This window comes from Mastigoproctus giganteus, chromosome 7, assembly GCF_048544385.1.
Source record: "Mastigoproctus giganteus isolate SK-2022 chromosome 7, ASM4854438v1, whole genome shotgun sequence".
Classification (NCBI taxonomy): domain Eukaryota; kingdom Metazoa; phylum Arthropoda; class Arachnida; order Uropygi; family Thelyphonidae; genus Mastigoproctus; species Mastigoproctus giganteus.
In genome coordinates this window covers 221,840,098-221,854,164 of record NC_143581.1, presented here as the reverse complement: position 1 = coordinate 221,854,164, position 14,067 = coordinate 221,840,098, and the positions used below count along the sequence as shown (strand labels likewise).

At 32.8% G+C, this 14,067-nt stretch overlaps 1 protein-coding gene across 3 annotated transcripts in view; it reads left to right on the top strand.

Annotated features, from left to right (window-relative positions):
- Positions 1-7,254, top strand: part of LOC150083714 (uncharacterized) — a 448,219-nt gene extending 440,965 nt beyond the window's left edge. For all 3 annotated transcript variants that reach the window (XM_090378158.1, XM_090378157.1, XM_090378156.1), the window contains 2 exons: positions 2,400-2,567; positions 6,800-7,254. In XM_090378158.1, coding sequence (XP_090234284.1) covers positions 2,400-2,567; position 6,800 — 169 coding nt within the window. In that variant the 3' untranslated portion in view covers positions 6,801-7,254. The remainder of the gene's footprint in view (positions 1-2,399; positions 2,568-6,799) is intronic.
- The last annotated feature ends 6,813 nt before the right edge of the window (positions 7,255-14,067 follow it).

Here is a 14,067-nt window from a genome sequence, read left to right as displayed (position 1 = left end):
GCACGAATAGAATACCATCCACACTCCTTTGGAGACAACGACCCACCCAATGGAGCATCCAACGGACCGCGCCTAGGAAAACGTGGGCCAAGCAAGTGGAAAATGACTTGAAGAGCCGACGTCTCGACCTTAACCAGGCTAGGACTGATGCCATGGATCGTAAGGTATGGAAGAACATCACAGAGCAAGTCCGAAACCCTGCGGCACCTACAGCAGCATACTGGTTGCGTGGCCAACCGCCTCCCCCAGCTGCCAGCTAAGGACCGAAGAAGAAGTAGCAGAACATAAACCATATTTTTCAAATTAAAAAGTCAAGTGAGTAAGATTAAATGAGTGAGAGATAACTAAAAATGTTACCATACCTAATTCAGTAATCAGAGAGTTGATCATTTAGAAACATTGTCATCACTCTGTGAAAATACAGAAGCATGCCATGTCACTAAAATAAAAAAACAGGTGAAACAAACAGTTTTTGTTTCACCTGAGGTATCAGCTACATTAAGGTAATACGGGCAATTCTTTATTTGTAAAAAAAATACCTGTATACTTTTTAAACCATTATGGGTAGTACAGTGGTTACAATTGCTGCCGTTCCACATAACTGTGTAGTTTGAATCCCATTCAGGCAGAAGCAATTTTTATGGACTTTCTGCAAACTGTGTCCAAGTTAGTTAGTCTCACACCAAGGTGACATGGTTCAGAGTTCCCCCCCCCCTTTCCAGAAACTCAGTTTGTTTTTCATTCAGCAAAAACAGGCAAAATTAACCTGCAATTTGTAGGCATAATATACTCATTTCTTGTGGCCTGAGTTGCCTTGAAGGAAATATGAAAAACATATTTCCTTCAAGGCTATCATAAACACATTCACTTTCTCATATCTGAACACTATGTAAGCAGTTTTTAAACAGAAAGTTATCTGCATTGAATCTGTTATTCAACAACAAAACTGATAATGCTGCAGTTTGTATGGATTAAGACAAAATTTTTACTCAGAACTCTGACTGCAGTTATCTGGCATGATACATAGATTTTGCTGGACTATGATGTTGTTGCTATGCTAGTAGCATACTGGTCTGTGCTTGTACTTGTCTCTTGAAGATACAACAGGTGTATGTAAATAATTAATAGCATGCAAGAAGAATGCTTATTTGATGGATCTTTTTGTACTTGATAAGAAATTTTTATTGAACAATAAGTACTGATTTCATTGTGAGAAATGCAAGTAAGCAAAGCACTTTTTCAGGTTTAGCCATTGCCACTACCACCTAAGACCAGATATCCATTTCCCTCTGCCCACACACAGAAGAAAGCAATTAAACTTTATTAAGCATGACAAAACTTTGTGAGTTTATCTATCTAAATATAACTTTCTTTTCAGTGTATCTTGATTGGTCTCAATCAGAAAGATAATTTTAATAATTCTATATGCTAATTTTTTAACTGAGAAAGATTGTATGGGATTATAACCCTTGCAATTACATTATTAAATATTCAGTCTAATGTAAATGCCAAAAAAAAAAAAAAAAAAAAAAAAAGTCCATCCTGAAAAAAGATCTATGCTGTAATTTTTGGAATGTTGAAAAAAAATCAACATTCTGACATACCTAGCATTCCGAAAATTCATACTTAATGGTTGTAAATTAAGTGTGCAATTTATTGTTAAAAGCAAACATTTTTGTGCTGAGCTGTAAGTCAGAAGAAATCTTTAAATTTTATAAAAAGTTTATTTATGTACATAAACTAACATTAACACAAGCAAAAAACAAAACTGTGCCCCAAGTCTACAAACAAATGGAAAGCACTGGCACACAGTTCAATCACCGTGCCAATACTGAGTAGTTGTTAATTTCACATGCCTTTATGTTTACAGCACTTGTTGGCTGACTGCTTAAGAATGACCGCTTGTATGCATTACAGCACACTACTTGGGTACATTTTGAATGCATTTGTGCATAGCGACATAACGCTATTACTGCCATTTTATGCATATATGTGTTGAGACAGCAAATGTGTTGGATACAAATTGTGGGTCATGTTGCATAGGGATCCTTATCTTCTGAATCCTCTTGTAAATAGTCTACCCCAAAATGTGGTTGTAGTGTTAATAATTTCAAATACCAGTTGATATTGAAATTGCTATATAACTTTTCTGGTAATGAAATGACCCTAGGACTACCTTGAACAAGTTTCTATAACTTTTTACATTTGTGTAATCTACTTAGTGCACTGTGCTTAATATTTAGCTATCTTGCTGTCTCTGCTGGTCTGAGAGTAGCCTACAAATATTTAATATTGATAAACATTTCACTTTAATAAACTATCATTGTAGAAATTTAAATGTCATGTGGATTCTTATCAAAAATCTATTGAACTCAATTCTTCTACTTTTTTTTTTTTAGCTACCGGACACTTTATTCCTACCGTCCACAAAATGAAGATGAATTAGAACTACAAGAAGGAGATACTGTGTATGTGATGGAAAAATGTGATGATGGTTGGTATGTTGGAACCTCGCTACGCACAGGGCTCTTTGGTACTTTTCCTGGAAATTATGTTGAGAGAATGTGGTAAGTTTTATTACAAATAAGGCAGTCTTCTTCAACAGTAGATTTAAATTTTAAGTATTTTTGGGTAGCAAAGTGTAATTCAAATAGCTCAGAGAAATTAAACTTACTGGGGAGACCAGTTGAAAGAATAAACAGAACATAAATTGTAGGACTGGCGAAAAAATTTCTACATAATGAAGTCCACTTTACATTAAGGAAGACTGGATGAAGTGATGCAGTCATTGCATGAATAGTGTTTTGCAGCAGCTGTGCCAAGATGTTGTACAAAAGTTTCCGGCGCCTCCATAACCAGGAGCAGCAGTGCATAGCACACTCCTTGATTAGACCGGGGTTCGAGCCCGTGACCACCAAATATGGAAAGGTCAGGGAATGATCACCACTTATCCCTGGAGCAATATGGCCTTAGTTGCTAATGCTCCTAAAAAAAAAAAAAAAAAAAAAAAAAAACTAAACAAAAGTTTCTTGGCTAAAAATGAGCATCCCAATGTCACTAGGAATTACTGGCCTTCCATGACAAGACTCTTGCTAACCATGAGATGAACTGCAACATAGCTTTTGAAGAAATGCAAGAGTTTGCTTCTTGAAAGTATTGAATGCCAGTCATTGAATTAGCACTGTGTTAATGGAACATGACAGTGATTTCACATGAGTAAGTGCCATGACATGTAGGTATGATTGATTGTTATAGACAAATTTTGCACACCAATTAAAAAATAAACACACATAAAAAAAGGCAAGAACTTAGTCCTGGACTTCTTTTTCAAGCAAGAACCAATCCCAGAGTCATCTTTTGGGCAAGACAGTTAACAGCAAACTCCTCTCCCAACCATTCTATCCATGCCCAACTGTGAGGATGGAGCTACAGCAGTGGTGGCGAAGCAGCAAACTCTGAGAGATTTCATAGTATATTTTTATCTTTGTATTTGTTTATTTTTTTATTATTTTTTAAATCTGTTATTGTATGCACCTACTATTGAATTTATAATTTGAGTGCTTGAGGCTAGAACCTATACCTTATTGCATTTAGATATATACCCTCCCCCAGTGAATGCGGATTTTGCTTAATTCAGCATTGCTGGAAGTACCAACCTCTGAAAATGATTTTTAACAGATTTATACGGCCAAACTTTTTTATAGTCACATTTATATATAATATGAAGATAGTTATAAAGAATAAAATTCATAAAGTTTAATGTCAAAAAAAAAGTATTAAATAAAAAAGAAATGATCTAGAGTCATATATGGTAAGTCCCCAACTTACGTACATTTTTTTTTCACTTTTTTTTTTTTTTTTTTTTTTTTTCAGTAAAAAAATAAATAAAAATAAGCAATCAATAATGACAAACACAGCAATCACAAATTGCACAAGTGAGCTACAGAGTAACAAACAAGTTTACAAAGCTTAAAAAATAGGAATGAAAAGAAGATTCTGAAAATTTATTTGTTTTTTTTTTTATATATGACTGAAGATTTCAGTGAAGGGGACACACATTTCACCATAATAATGTAAAAACCACAGAATTCTGGCTATCGGTATTGCAAATGCAATAAGATAGAGTTTACTACCCGTTTATAATGAATTGCTCTAACAGAAAAACTCAATAAACTGGAACTGCAAATTGTCTTTATTCTTTTATGATACACAGAGTAGTACTATTCTGTGTTTTGATAGTGAGCTCATATGAGGTGATAACAGTGTGTTTCCGCCTTAACCCTATGAAGTTCTTTACAGAATATTTCATTTTGACTGTTATCATGGTGCTGACTAAGAGAATAAGTGACAGCAGTACTAGTAAATCTACCAAGAAAAGGAAAGCAATCAATTTGAATCAGAAAATTAAAATAATAAGGATGTATGAAAATGGCCAAACATTAATAGAGTGGAATTTAGATTTGTCAGTGTTAACAATGAACACAATAATAAAGGACAGGCAGAATACGAGAAGGAATCGGCACCAATGAAGTCAACTATAACAACCAAGGCTACAGAATACATATCAGTTTATACAGCACAATAACATCCGTTTTTCCTTCCTTATGTGCCACTCCAACTACTTCACCGCTGTCCCAGATAAAGTTTTGATAAAACTCCAGAATCCAGTTACCTCTCTGTACTTTGTCTAATAGTCAGGATGAAGGCAGTGATTGGCAGGTTGCTACTCTGCTTTCCCCCACCCCCATCCTCCTAGGTTGACATGCTTAGAGTGTTTATCCTCCCACTTGCTGCTGTTTTAAAATCAGAACTCTTTTTCAGATTTTAAAACAGCAGGATGGGGGGATATATCTACTACACAAAAAAAAAATCCTCTATGACACAATGCATTCACAATAATCACCCAATCACAGAACTGGACCGTACAATCACTCTGCTCTACTACCAACCCCACAACGCAGAGGCAAGAGATAACCAGATACTGAAGTTCAGCAAAAGTTTTTAATTGAACTAATTAAAAATATATAACTATTTTTCTTCATTCTTCTGAGGATATGTGGTTTTTGGAATATCAGGGATATAGTAGCAATATTTTATTAGTCATTCCTGAGTCACGTAAAACTCTACTTACGTAAGATGTCCTGGAACGTATCTCTTACACATGTCGGGGACTGACTGTAATTATATGATCGAAGCAGTGTACATCACATGAAACAGACATCACTACTGCAAGGATACTTGGAACTAGCGAAAAATAGTGGATCATGGGATTCAGTTGTGTGCATTGTGCACTACCAGGGTTGGATTGGTCCAGGCAGCTAGACAGAAATTGCTGCTGGGACCACTAGCATTTGTAGCATGTTATCACTGCAAAAAAAAATAAAAAATACATTCTTTAAACACTTAAATACATTCATTAAAGTAAAAAATGTATTAAATTTATCATTTAATACATACTTTTACATTAATACATTCTTTAAACTCCTGAAAATTTCTTAATACGGTCGATTCCAGTTATTTGGGACACATCGGGACTAGTGCATTTTGGTCCGATTAAGTGGCAGCCCCAATTATCTGAACTTTCACGTAAAAAAAGTTAAAAATACAATGGAACCCCGCTTTACAATTGGTTCACTGTACAATCAAATTATGTTACGATGGAGTCACTATAGTAAAGTACCGCTCACTATATGATTTGTAGTAAGCGCCGGTCATTGTGATCACGTTTGTGAATTGAATTTTAATTCTATTAAACAGCGATTCTAATTAGCAAAAATAGGAGGAATATTATCCATGGGCTAAAAAAGTAAAGATATATTAAGCACAAATTTACCTTTTATTACCTTACCAATTAAAAAATTAAATGATACGTGAAAATCTGAAGAATATACGTGATAATCGGAATAATATACGTGACAATTAGAATAATTAATACGTACTGTAATATGTACGTACTAACTTGTTGACATTTCTGTTCACTGACATTTGTGGGTGGGGGTTAAAATTTAAAACAGTAAAAAGATAAGCAATCATTAACAAAGAACACGATATGTGCAAATGAGAATGGAGTAACAAGTTACGAAGCTTTAAAAATATGAATGAAGCGAAGATTCTGAAAATTAATTTTTTTATATGATTGAAGATTCCATGGAAGTGTAAACACAATTCACCATAATAACCCACGGAATTCCAGCTGCCGGTATTATCGCAAATTCAATAAGATTGAGTTTACTATCTGTTTATGATAGACTGCACTAACAGAAAAGCCCAATAAACAGGTGACTGCTAATTGTTTTACAGTTGTGACCTCCAGAAATCCGACCGAACCACGTGGTACAGTCGGAGACAACCATATGGTAATCTCCAGTGCTGCGGTCTCCTGTCCCAATTAAATGGCACGTTGTCCCAATTAAGTGAAGTAAACCCTGGCTGTTTTCTCGATTGGGTTCTGTTTTTTAAGATTTGCCCCGATTAACCGATGGCCCAAATAACTGGATTCCACTATATCGTATTTTTTACAGAATCTGCAAATTTACAGATGTTTGGCAATCCTGCTGGAAATGCCTTGACTGCAATAAGTGTGTATGTGTGGGGGGGCAGAGCCATTATGGATAGATAAAGCTTTATAGTTCTTAATGAACAGCTAAGTTAGAAAAACCGTACAAAATTATTAGGGATCACAGATAAAGAATTATAATGCTTAAATATTTTTTGTATAAATATATATATGATAATTTTTCTCTAAAAATTATACTATAATTGTGGTATAGTTTTTAACTTTTCCTTCTTTTTTTTTTAGAATGTCACTGCAGGATCAAAACAGAAACAAAGGCATAATGATCAGGTCACTCTGTGTGTGTATGAAATCTTCACCACTGCTGTCTGAAGCCAAAGGTTGAAATATTTAGGCTGTGCAGAGCTCTCGTATTATGTACAGATTTAGAAGATTATATTTAAGCACTATTTTTATCTTACTTGTAAATGTATAATTGAGTGGAGTGCACAAACAGATAACTAGTTCGTAAAAAATCATTGAGGCACCTACTGAGTGAAGTCTTCCATCACGAGTAATGTGACTGTCAGTCTCTTTGTTATATTTCTGTTTGTCACAAAATTGAAAAATTCTGTATGGACTATTTCTGCTCATAGTTATGTGATCAGATAATTGTTTTTACTTGTTTTTCCTGAAGCTATGAAAATACTCTGAAATGTATTTTGAAATATTTCTAAATATGTTGTCACTTTCCTATACTATTTATTTCACTGTGATTGCAAATTTCTTTACATCTCGTTCTCATTTCTTTTATCAATTTTAAGTTTTTAGTAATAAATATGTACACATACACTACAAATAAAATGCATGTACTGTAAATATCATCATTCAGGTATGGCAAAAATTCAATTATATAGAAGAAAATCTTGAAATCCTTGCATAAGCTACACTCATTTGTAGACTTTATTTTATTTACTTTTTTTTTTTTTTTTAAGAGAGCATTATTTTCATTTTTGAATACACAAATCTCAAATTTTTCAAAAATAGTGTGTGTTATCTTAACCCATTCACATGTGAGTTTGCTAAATATGAGTGAGCTCTGGGTATTTCCGATAGCTATCTGTTTTGTAGAGCGAGTTTTTTTTGTTTTTTTTTTTTTTTTTTGTGGAATTTTTAAATTATATAAAATCTTCATACATAAATGTTTTAAAATAATTTTTTTCTTGTTTTAGCTCTATTGCCCAACACTATAGTAAAATTATTATTCAAAATCAAAATCAAATCAGAATGTTAAAAAAATTCCTAAAAAAAATTATAAATTACTTTTTTTGATACAATAATATCCTCTACATCTATTTATATATTACATGATTTGATTTTATCAACTTCTGGATATAAATTACCAGAGAAATTCTTCAACCTATTTCAGCTTTAGTAACTGAAATCAACACATGAGCTCTCCTCCTCCAATTTACATGCTGCCATCTATTATGTCTACAATTATATGCAAACACAAATTAGAGGTGGCAGTGTATACTATAAAATTTCGAGACACTTTGTGCATTCTTCAAAATGATCTACATACGTATATATCCCCACCACAAAATCCCATACATGAAAATGTAGATCTGTGGATGTACCTAAAAAAGGTTTTTAATGTTTATTTACTGGTAAACATAAATCTGTATTAAAAAAAAGTTTGCAATCAAATAAAAATATAATGTCAGGCTTGGAAAAAACAGGGGAATCATAAATTTCAAAAAAGAAATGTGACAAGAAATATCACATGAAAACAGTAATGCAGCAAGAGTAGTCCTGGGCACAAGGAGAGTTATGTTATTTAGCCATCATTTGTGTACAAAGTATCTCAAGTACGCGAGCATCAAGTCTCGCTTCAACACCAAACTTTCTTGATACAGTACAATAGAGGAAAGTGAGACCACTTTAGTTTTAAGTGTAGACGTTGATTAAAATTTAAACACAAAAAAGTATGCTTCCCATTAGCACACTCTCTTATGACATAAGTCATAAACAGAGCCTGAAGTGTAAATACTTTGTAAATTATCTAAACAAGCATTCCCAAACTTTTTTTGGTGTACTTGGCTTCAGGAATTGTTATCAACTATGGCCAATGCAAATGTTCTGCTCAAAAAAAAAAAAATTTTTTTTTTTGATACTGTATAAGCTAGCTTCCTTGGATCATTTGCCGATACTAATACTAAATACTTAGTATTAAGTATTAGTATTGATACTAAATATTGGAATGTGTAACCACTTTACACTTACACCACCAGACGCTGACCTTCTATCACTTGCATCCTCAATTGTAACAAGTTCACTCGTGGTTTTTCTGATCCTCTTTTTTTTTGTTTTAATTACAAAAAAATAATTTACTGAATTGAACCTGGTGTTTATCTATTAATTATTATTTGCTAAACCCAATTAAAAAACACTAAATAAAAATAAATGAGAGAAACCAATAATAATAATAATAAAAGGTTTATTTTTTATTTATTTATTATTTGTTTTAGAATTTTAAAGGTCAGTATTCCCCCCAACCCCCAAGACTGAAATTCAGACATGGTGTTTGATGATGAAATTTTTGTCAGCTGTTCACATTGGCTAAATCCAGCAAAATCAAAGCATTGTGGTAAGATCGGATGCCTGTTGCTGGTCCCAGAGATGGGATGGGAGTTGCCAGAAGAAAGTAGATGCTTTTTGCTCACCTGGCATCTAAGCTTTGCCATCTGCTAAAAACCAAACAAACTTTAATGCCTTGCAATTCATAGTATATCAAATGAAAACGAAAAATATGACATATAATCAGTTAGAGAATGTTTATGGGGAAAGGTACACAGGAGGATTTGATTTCATTTACAAATGTGAAATTTGTAAATGAAATCAAAAAAATCAAAAAAAAAAATTAGTTGGTCTAGATAGTCTGCAAAGTATCTGTGCTTCAGGAATTGTCAATAACTAGTTCACTTAACATGATTTTACTGTAATCAAGTTCCATATATACAGTGGCATATAAGCATGTTTAGACCAAAACATTGCATTTTCTGACATTGCATGATTGTTTTTGTCTGTGTACTGCATGTAATATAATGTTTGTGCAATCTTTCTATTTTTATGTTTATAAGATTTTAATTCCTGAATAATGTTTGCATTCTATGAGAAAAAGTATTAACTTTTCTCTGATCTTTTCATCCAGATTAAATTTTGTCATTTTTATCTTGTCTCATTGAACATTTTGGTGTGTATGTTAATATATATAAAAGTAATTTTGTTGATTTGAACTGTTTTTTTTGTATTAGCAGTATTATTCCTTTATCAATTGTTATAAATATTCATTGCATAGAACTATTGTTGTTGTTCTTCTTTTATTTGAACTCAGCCTATATGCATAATTTGCATATTATTTGGCCTTTGGTCTTTTAACTCCTGTCATTAAATGAAAGTACTGTTTTAGAAAATTCTCATTTTACATTTAGAATTACGTTGGCATAAATGTTAACTCCAAAATAAAATGTAAGTGCATCTTCTTCATATTAACTTTTCAAACAACAACAATAACAAAAAAAAAAAAAAAAAAAAAAACAAATTCATGCACTAGCACTAGATAATTTCATATGGATTGGCTTAATGGTTTCCTCCTACATATGTCAACAGCTGGATAAAGATAGCTACAAGCAAAATACCAAATATTTGTAAAATATATTACTGTAAAAATTGTATAATACAGTCTGTTATAAGAGAGAACTATTTTTTTTTCCAATATTCAGACATTTTCTGACAATGACTGTTTCCCTTTTGTTGTTACTCATCAAATATATATATGGACTGTCAGTAGCGGAAAGGCAATAAAGAGTTGTTTGAAAATGTGCAGAATTATTTTGTTTGTTCATAAGTAATAGTGTTTCTCAATCTTTTATTTTTGTTGAATATTTCTGAGTAAACCAAAATTCACAACCATTCTCTAAATCCCTTACTGGCTAATACAAGTTTTGTTCCCTTCTTTAGGACTTTATTTTTTATGTTTTTCATTTATTATGGTTCATTGTAGCCTCTCCTCCAAATACATTCCTTTGCAACTCACTAGGGAGCAACACGAAAATTCAGAAACAAATGATGCAACCAAATTTTCTAGAAAAAGTAAAACATATAGAAAATAAAACACAATTGATGCAGATCAGTATTTGGATTACTATTAATGTTAATATCCCACCAACCTAATGCTAGCTGCTGATAATGGCTGGAAACTCCATTATCATCAGGACTCAGAATGGATGTCACAACACCATTTAACATCACTCCACTGCTTGAATTGTGTCAAAAGACCATTCCAGACAGTTATGACTCCGATGGAAGGGGGAGGGGGTAATTCCCCTTACACACACATACAGCATGAGTAAAATGGAAGAAATAACATGTTTTATGGTATTAAATTGATTTATGGTAACTACCATATTTTCCAGACAATAAGGCATACACAGAGTTTAAGAGAATTTTGTAAATAATATTTCATTGCGAGCATTTGAAATACATATTCATTAAGTAATAGTATCATTTCCTCAGATGGAGGCAGAGGACCAAAATATCTTTCAGCTGCTCTGTTTCCTGTTCTTTGGCACAATTTAGCACCTGCCATTTGCAGCCAATAGTATACAAAAACCTCTTCTATCTTGTAGGTCCTGATGAAACGAATATTTCATCAGGCCCTACAAATTAAAACTACCCTATTGCAAGAAACACAGAAACATGAGCTACTAAGGGGGTCTCTCTCTCTCTCTCTCTCTCCCCCCCCCCTCTACATTGCTGGCTCATTGATTTATAGAAGAGATTATTCATTCTCAGACAGTCACAGATGAGGTCAGTCAAATTATTACTGATATCATTAATTCAGAGTGATTGTGGTACTTACTGTTGCACATGTTTATCTCATTGGAAAGAAGCAAGGTGGGGGTTGTCGATGTCTCATATATTAACAATAAGGCAAAGCTATGTAGTAATTCCCTGTAGATCCTTCCAGAAAAAAGTTACTAAAAGGGAGTAAGGTTTAACTGATTTTTAACCCCATGGAAAATAAAGGAGCATTCTAGTGAGATGTGTTTAGACCTTACTCTGATATGCTAAACAAAACCATGGGTGGTAACCTTTTCCTGGAGCATGACACATATCATGTTTAAAAGTGCATTGTGTGCCAGCTAGAGGTATACCCATAAGCTACCATAATCAGTAACCACCCACTAATGATCCATGCCACAAAATGTTTTTGCCAATTATCATAGAAAGAAAGAATATAATGCCAATTCTACCTATCATGCCAATGTTTGTATTATTAATTTAAACTAATTTAAACATATTATTAATATTATAACTTAATTAGCAGTGCAATCCTTGATTGTAATTGGAAGAAAATTCTTTGTTTGCACATGCCATGACTAAAAATGTAGCTCTCACTAAACAATGCATGGTGCGGGGAAAAAGAAGATATGATGGCTTCTGGCTTGAATCGCTGCATAACGAAAGAAGAGTAGGAAAATTAACTGAGTTATACTAGAGGGAGACTGCTAAAAGAATCATGTTACAGGTAGAGTAATTTTAATAAAAAAAGGCAGTTAAATATGTAATTAAGATAGTTATATTAGCCAATGCTAGGAATTTCATGAAAAAAGCATTTTGTTAAAGGGAAAAAAATAAAGAAAGGCAGATTATCACTAATGTTACTGTGATTATTTGAAAACTGGGAAAGATCTCTACAATTGATGAAAACACTTTTAGAGTAAGTTGAGTTCATTCCAAAGCATGTTTTAACACAGGGAAATTACGGTTGGGATACCGGTAAAGGAGCATACTGAAAAAAAATTGCTACAGAGGTTAAAGGCCAACAATCATGCAAAAATATAAACAGAAACCAGGCATTGGAGGAATCCAAGTTAAAAATACAACTTGTTTTTAGACAATTCTTAGACAGCTGATTTTTTTATTTTTTTTTTTTTTTAATAGAAACCCAAAACGTATTAAAACCTATAGCACTTATTACCATGCATGGATTGAAGGTTGAGAAGACTGAAGATACTTGTTAACACATGAATTATTTTTTAAGATTTTTCAAAAACAATATACTTTTTTTTTTGCATTATTTTTTTACATCAATGGGTGTAACATTTACAAGAACTGCATGTGGCATGCATGCTACAGGGTTGACACCTCTGTAGTATACAGTCTGATAAAAGAAAAATAAATGAGTAATCATCATATGCATCTAGTGTATAGTTGGACCATAAAATGGAGGGGAATTTTTGGCATATTTGATACTTTGCAAACTTTTCCATTTCAAATCCTGGTCACCAGCAGTCATCATTCAACAAACAGAATATAACATAGAAGTGAAACCACACATTAGTTAAATTTTCCAGTTAGAATTTTTAACTGTAATGAATTTTGATAGCAGTGGTCTAGGTCTATTAAATGTTTAATTAAGCCTAGTTCTTAACTACCGAAAATTCAGCATTAACATAATAACAAACTAACATAATTATTCAGTAATTTTATTTGTAGTTAACTGTGCAGTATGGTCCATTTTATCAATAATAATTCTGCATGTTTGAAAGTGGATGATGTGAGTTTATTTTAACTGTTGTCCGTGTAAATGTAATTAACTGTTCATATTAGCATTTGTGAAGAGATATTTTTACTGAACATAGAATCAAGCACCAAAGTATAGATTTGGAAAGCATAAAGAAATTAATTGTATTAAGCATAACTTGTGTTTTTATTAAAAAATTTTTTTTCTTTAATCAGCTCAAAGTTTAGGTTAAGAAGTAATTTTTATTACTTCTTAACTTTAACCTTCAGAAGGGTTATAAATGGTGATTCTTCAGACTGGGCCAGGGTTATAAGCAAGGTTCACTACCGAGCCACTCTTCTTTCTGATCTTGAATTTTATTGAAAAGAGAAAAAAAAAAAAAAAAAAAAGGGTAGTACAATGTTGAAATTTGCAGATGATATAAAAGTTCAAGTGGGTGATTAATGATGCAAATCAGGCTAGGCTCTTCAGAATGATTTGAATTCATGAATGGTTGTGAAAAATACTGTTACATTTTAAATACTACCAAATGTATGGTTCTACATTTGGAATATAATTACCTAAGAATAAGTTATACACCAGGTGGGGGTAGAACTGAGAGGTGTAAATGGGGAAAGAGACTTTAGTGTCTCCATGTCTTATACAATAAGAAAAAGGAATGCAAACAGTGTTTTTTGATATTGATGATTTACTGTACCTTTGCATCTAAGGAGAAGGAGGTTATAGTCTCATTATACAAATAAATGGTGAGATTACATTTGGAGTATTGTTTGGTCTGGAGGCTGCATCTAGGGAAAGACATCAAGCTTCCTGAAAGAGTTCAAAGACAACTTGTCTGGTGAACACAGTAAAGGGTCATCTAAAGGGAAATCTCAGATAAATTCTTTCTTTAGCCTTTTTCTGGTATCAGAATCATTAGATTTTACTGTACTCAAGAAACAACCACGTAGGTATAAAATACTAACTGACAAGAGCTGACATA